General features: G+C 46.1%; 1 protein-coding gene across 1 annotated transcript; it reads left to right on the forward strand.

Moving 5' to 3' along the window:
* Window positions 1–262: 262 nt before the first annotated feature.
* Window positions 263–5,213, forward strand: Aard (alanine and arginine rich domain containing protein). The gene is made up of 2 exons (XM_057792411.1): window positions 263–614; window positions 4,292–5,213. The coding sequence occupies exons 1-2, from the start codon at window positions 273–275 to the stop codon at window positions 4,445–4,447; spliced, it is 498 nt and encodes a 165-aa protein (XP_057648394.1). The 5' UTR covers window positions 263–272; the 3' UTR covers window positions 4,448–5,213.
* Window positions 5,214–5,766: the final 553 nt, after the last annotated feature.

Consider the following 5,766-nt stretch of genomic DNA (forward strand, 5'->3'; position numbering starts at 1 on the left):
AAAGACCGAGCTCTAAGGAGCTGGAAAAAAAATTACAAACGATCCAGTCGGAACCTCTAGTCACAAGGCCTTCTTCACTTGTTGCTATGAGGTAGAGAAGATAGAAGAGATGGACAAGGAACAGAGCAGCGCCCTGAGTGGCCAGGAAGTAACAGCGTCCAAGGCCAGGGTCCTGCCTGTTCCGTTAATTGCCCCCGCCCCCGCCCCATCTGCCTTAAAAAGCTCCAACTTGCAACCAAATCTCCAGTCAGAGCGCCCCAGAAAGAACGGCGATGGGTCTAGGTGACTACAGCCACTGCAGACAGCGGATGTCCCGGGGACTCCACGGGGTCTCTGGCAGGGCTGCGCTGTGGTTTCCAGCCTTTCATTCCGTGCACCGCACGCCTTGTGGCACTTGGCGCATCGAGGCCCAGGAGCAGGCCCGGGCTTCCACGCCGGTACTGGAACACCTCCGGCGACAGCTGGAGCGCGCCTTCCAGCGGGCGGCGGCACGCGGGCGCGCCAGGCGCGCGCGGGAGGCGGTGGCGGCGGTGGCGGCGGCCGCGGCGGCAGCGCGGGAGGAGCGGACCCGGGTGCGCATGGAGTGCGCGCTGGCCCGGCTGCGCGCGGAGCTGGTGAGCGCGGGCTGCACGGCGGGGTCCGAACTCCCGAACGGAGTCCTCAGCTCCGAAGCTGGGGCGTAGCCCATAGGAGGACCCCCCGGGAGGGCACAGGCTTGCGGCTGGGATGGGAGATCTCTCCTGGGCCCCCAATTGCCTCTAGGCTGGGTGTTGAGACCTCCTTGGGTCACAACTCCATGGAGCAGGGCTTGGCCCACGGTTCAATGCTGGCCCAGACTCCAGGAACACTTCAGGCAGCATGCTTCTCTACTTTTCTATCCTCTAGTCTAGAAGCTTCGCCATAGCGAACTCTTAGTCTATGTATGCTTAGCATGTGGAGACGGAAGTTTCAGTGAAACCGACAACCTAGAAGGATAGAACGAGTCTATCAGAAACTCTAACGCGTGCCAATTATTTTTATTCTAGCCTTTGCTAAGAATTCAGAAAACGACTGGGAGTTTAACAGGAAGGAGTGTTTGTAGAAACTTTAGATGACTTTTTTTAATGAAAAAAAAAACTTAAATTAGACAATTTGAAAAGGGCAAAAGTATAAAGAACTCAGACTTTAAAATGGTGACGCGTATGAATGCTGCATAATGGAGACTTCGAAAGTTCCCTGCATCGAATGCGACAAATAGCCACGCCTTCAGAACAGAGTTAAGAAACCTCGGCGGGTGATCGATTTTATTTCTGATTTTGAGAAGGGCAACACGAGAATAAATCCAATTTAGTCACATTAGCACTCTGGATTTGATAAGGAATGCATTATGTTCTCATCTGGAGTATAAATGGTGAGCCCGAGAAGCTGGATGGGGAAGCTGCCTTGGTGCCTGGTGAAGCCACCTCACTGTACACCAGGAGGTTGATGCTGTGGGTCAGGATACCACACCGGAATGCCTGAACCTGGCCGAACCCTCTATGCTGCTAAGTTGAGTTATGTCACTCCCTTCCCCCATCTCTTGCTGACTCATAGCAAAGTCCTGCTGGACAAGTGCTGAGGCACCTTTAACCTTAACATTCCAACAAGTCGCTTCGCCATTGGAGGTTTAGACAAGTAATGCATTATGGGTGAGAGAAGGTAGGGAGTTAACAGATTCTGCTAATACTTGCTGGCCCTACAGCTTTGAGAATGTGAACTAGTCGACTTGAGTTTGATTATCCATCTGCAATGCAGAGATAATCTCAGGAGAGGACTGTAATAATTATATGAGATTATATTGTATGCATGCCTAGGCCATACACACTCTTTATTGACTGTTGTTGTTTCTATAATTATTATAGATCTTGGAAGCTGATTGTACCTAAAGGACAAATAAGAACATACCGAGAATTGAGGATTGAGCCAAGGAGGTGGCGCTTTAGAGGCGCTTGTGGACAGGCCTGAAGACCTGAGTTCAATCCCCAGTCCCCACAAGGTGGCAGGAGACAACCCACTCCTTGACGGGCACAAAGGAACACTGTGGCACAAGCATGCCTACACTCACACATGCAAACACAGACAGGCATAAGTAAAGAGATGAAAAAAATCGAAACAGAACCTAAAATTTCTGGAAAGGAAGTGGAGAATCTTACACACAGTCAGATGCTGTTTCCCTGGAGTGTAGGGCCTGGTCCATATCTGCAGGAACTCCCTACTCTGTGTGATTGATCATAAGAGAGAAACAAAGGAGTGGATACTTAGCTCAGTATCATCACCACTAGAAGTAGATTTTGATCTGGGCCATTAGATAGATCTCTATGGGAATCGGTGTCCTCATGTAGAGAATGCTCAGATACCATGTATTTACAATGGAGTTTATGTAAGGAGCAATGATGGCCAGTCAGTCAGTAACGTTATGTATAATATTTTCTGCTTAGCTTACTAATGAATGACATTAATTTCTAAGTCCTTTGACTGGATATCTGGAGTTAAACCTAAAGTTTTCTATGTAGATAGTTTTTTTTTCATTCCCTCAGAGAAGTTTTGCCTCTTTCATCAGGCCCTCAAAGGGATCCATGATGAAAGAAGTTTAAAAACCACGGGTGTTTGAATTTCGCAAATAAGTGTGAATTACACATCCTTTACTTAGATGGGCGAATCCTTATCAGTAATTTTATACCTTGATACTTGGCATGAACGTAGAGGACAGATATCCATCATCTCATTGATTCATCCCTTCCTTCACTCAGTCTTCTATCAAGGACAAGGAGACCCTGGACGCCAAGGGAATGCACACATAGCCGAGAACGCAGTCTTTGAGAAGTAGCTGAGGTCCACCTTCAGGAGCAGGGTCTCTGTAGTCTGTGAGTTATCAGAGGCATGTAAACGGAACGCCATGGAAACACGTTTAAGAGGCCAAGATGCCTGACCGTGGTGACAGGAGGAGTCTCAGAAAGCATTGATATTTATTTGCAGTCCGTGGGAAGAGAAGTGGGAAAGCGAGTCTTAGAACAGAGGGTGGGATGCAGGTGTGTCTCAGCACGGCGTGTCTCTGGAGACTGGCGAGGTATCTGACCCCCTGTGAAAGGAGCTGGCATGGGGACGCTGCTAGGAAGTGAAGCGAGGAGAGCAGGGCAGGATTCTAGAGCCTGAGAAATACATCTGACCAGAGTCTGGTGGCAGTTTATGGGGCTTTTTTATGGCGATGGCTGTGTGATCTGCCTTCTGTTTGTTTGCTGGGTGCCTTGGATGTCTGTCTCCTTTAACATCTCTAGTTCTTCCTTCCGGAGAAGTGGTTCCAAGTGCAAAGAATAAAAAATAAACACCCGAGGAAAATAAAGAGATACCGCTGCCCAACATTTTCGTTTGCAAATTGAGGAAGACTCACCAGTGCAGTGTTTGCAGTTTCCTCGTGCAGTGCCCTGGCTTATCCCAAGGGCAACTGATGACGAGCTGATAGAAGATGATGGTACATGGAAAACATTATTATACAAACTGCATCAAGCGTGACTTCAACTGATGAAATATGCAAGTAGTTGATCTTTAGCTTTAGGTTATAATACAGCTGGACCAAACTTGGTTGGTAGACTGCTTCCTAAGTAACCTGTCCTTGGAGATGTAATTTTTAAAATTTTATTGGAACACACGGGGGCCTCATAAACTCCCATTGGAGGAGGTCATGAATCAGCCTTGCTACAGACCAGGCTTTGTTCTAGAGCGAAGAGTGTTAGATTATATAAGGACGTATGACCCTACATGTGCCTCCGAGGTGTCGTTATAGGTTTTTCCTCAGCAGGGAGGCCATTAAAAATCCTGAAAACTTGAAATGACAAGTAATCAAGTCAATGGGCCCGGCTTCTGAGCACTCAGGTGGCCCCCGGCAGTTATCCCGTGGCTCCGAAAGCTCATAAAGATAAATGATGTCAGTGGGATCCCACGCCATTGCTTGAAAACAGCCTTCGGTGCGTAGATATTTTTCACACAGACAGCGTTGTGCATCAGCTCTTTTTGTTTTCCTTTCGAGGCCATTTCCAAAGCTATTTATTTATCTGGGTTTTTACCTTGTTGTTGACGAAGCTGCTTTAACAGCCAGAGCCAACAGTCAGAAAGGGAGAGCGAGAGGAGAGATTCATCTTTCTCTGTCTTACTTGCCTTTCCTACCGACTCCTTATTTCTCAAGTGCAGCCAGAGAGCAGTTTCATTTAATCTATATCTCAAACTAATAAAATCCCTTATTATTATTATTATTATTATTATTCTTTTTCCCTTTTAGCTGGAATTGCGTTTCCAGAACCATCAGCTGGCCCGAACTTTACTGGATTTAAACGTGAAGATGCAGCAGCTGAAGAAGCAGCAGGACCTGGAGCGTGCATCCAAACCCCAGAGCCCAGAAGATGACGCCATGAACCCCGAGTGTGGAAATGCGTAGTGGAAGGCCCATGCCCGCAACCCCGAAGCAGTCCCGAACCTCACCATAACATAGGCAACTCTGAAACCGTTCTAGCATTAACACTAGTCATGCCGTGTGTGCATTCTGAAGGGCATCCTGTCTAGTGAAAACCTAGGTGTTAGGAGGAAGTGGGGAAAGAAAGGATCTAAGAAAGGGGAGAGAGGCATTGTTTTGAAGTTAAAAAAAAATTCATCCATTGGTTTGATTGGTTATTATCTTAGTAGGAGGAAGGGAAGAAGGAGAGAAATAGGAGGGAGAAGAAAAAGCAAAGCATCCAAGTCTGCCTTATTGCCAGTTTACAATGCTGCCCGTTGCCTTATTGCCTTTCTTTCTGTAGTTTTGTGTGGACTGGCAGAATCTGTTTTTTTTTTCTTTCTGTATTTAATTTTGCTCGACTAAGTAGCCAATCCAGTACTCTTCTGACTCGGGAAACTGAGAATTAGTAGTGCCTGGATTCCAGCCATGCCCCCGATGTGGCCACCGTTAAGGGTGTCTCAGCTTCTTGCTGCATTTAGACAAATACTCCAAGCCTTGCTGTCATTGAAAGACAAAACAGGTAGTGATCCCCCTAAAATCTCTTGCCTCAGTTGGTTCAAGTGTGAGTTTCATGAGGTGCACCCATCAATTCCTAACTAATGTAGTTCTTTTGTTCAAGTAACTTAGGAATTAAAATCATTCTTACTGTTGAATTAAAAGATCTATTGTGCCCTAAAAGTGCTTTTTCGATGCAAAAGTAAAAACAATAAAAAAAAGTTGCAAACCTAATTGGTGTTCCTAATTGTTATAATCTATGAAATTATGCCAATGTGCGTAATGTTAGCGAAAATTAAAATTAGTTTTTAAGACAAAAGAGTACAGAAAGGAGTTAGGCTTTTTCTTAAAAACAAATGTTTGGATTGGCTATGTAGCTTAGCCTGTGTGAGTCCCTCAGTTCAAGCCCCAGGACAGAAAAAATAATTTAAAAAGAAGAAAGAAAGAAAGAAAAAAAAACCAACTTGTGTGTAAGGATTGAGGGACTGTCTGGATCAAGTTTAGTTTGTTTTTAACTCTTTTTGCCAATAAGTTAACTATTCTAGCACCTTCATAATTAATATCTTGTCCCTGTAAGACTGGAATTCACTTTGTGGACAATGTCAATTGAGCAGTATGCAGTGCCCTGACCTCTGACCCCTGGATTCCTTGAAGCACTCTGAAAGAAGCTCTTGGCTTTGTGTGTGTTGGGATGCATGACGTGTGGCCACTACTTGTTTGTCGTACATGTGTGTGGGTGCAGAGGGTAACCTTCAGGGATTGGGCCT

This window comes from Chionomys nivalis, chromosome 17, assembly GCF_950005125.1.
Source record: "Chionomys nivalis chromosome 17, mChiNiv1.1, whole genome shotgun sequence".
Taxonomy (NCBI): domain Eukaryota; kingdom Metazoa; phylum Chordata; class Mammalia; order Rodentia; family Cricetidae; genus Chionomys; species Chionomys nivalis.

What these genes read in the sequence shown, in the direction of transcription:
- Aard (XM_057792411.1), top strand. Translation starts at nt 273, where the DNA reads ATGGGTCTAGGTGACTACAGCCACTGCAGACAGCGGATGTCCCGGGGA. An exon ending in CCCGGCTGCGCGCGGAGCTG is followed by an intron (nt 615 to 4,291) that starts GTGAGCGCGGGC and finishes TTTCCCTTTTAG; the next exon opens with CTGGAATTGCGTTTCCAGAA.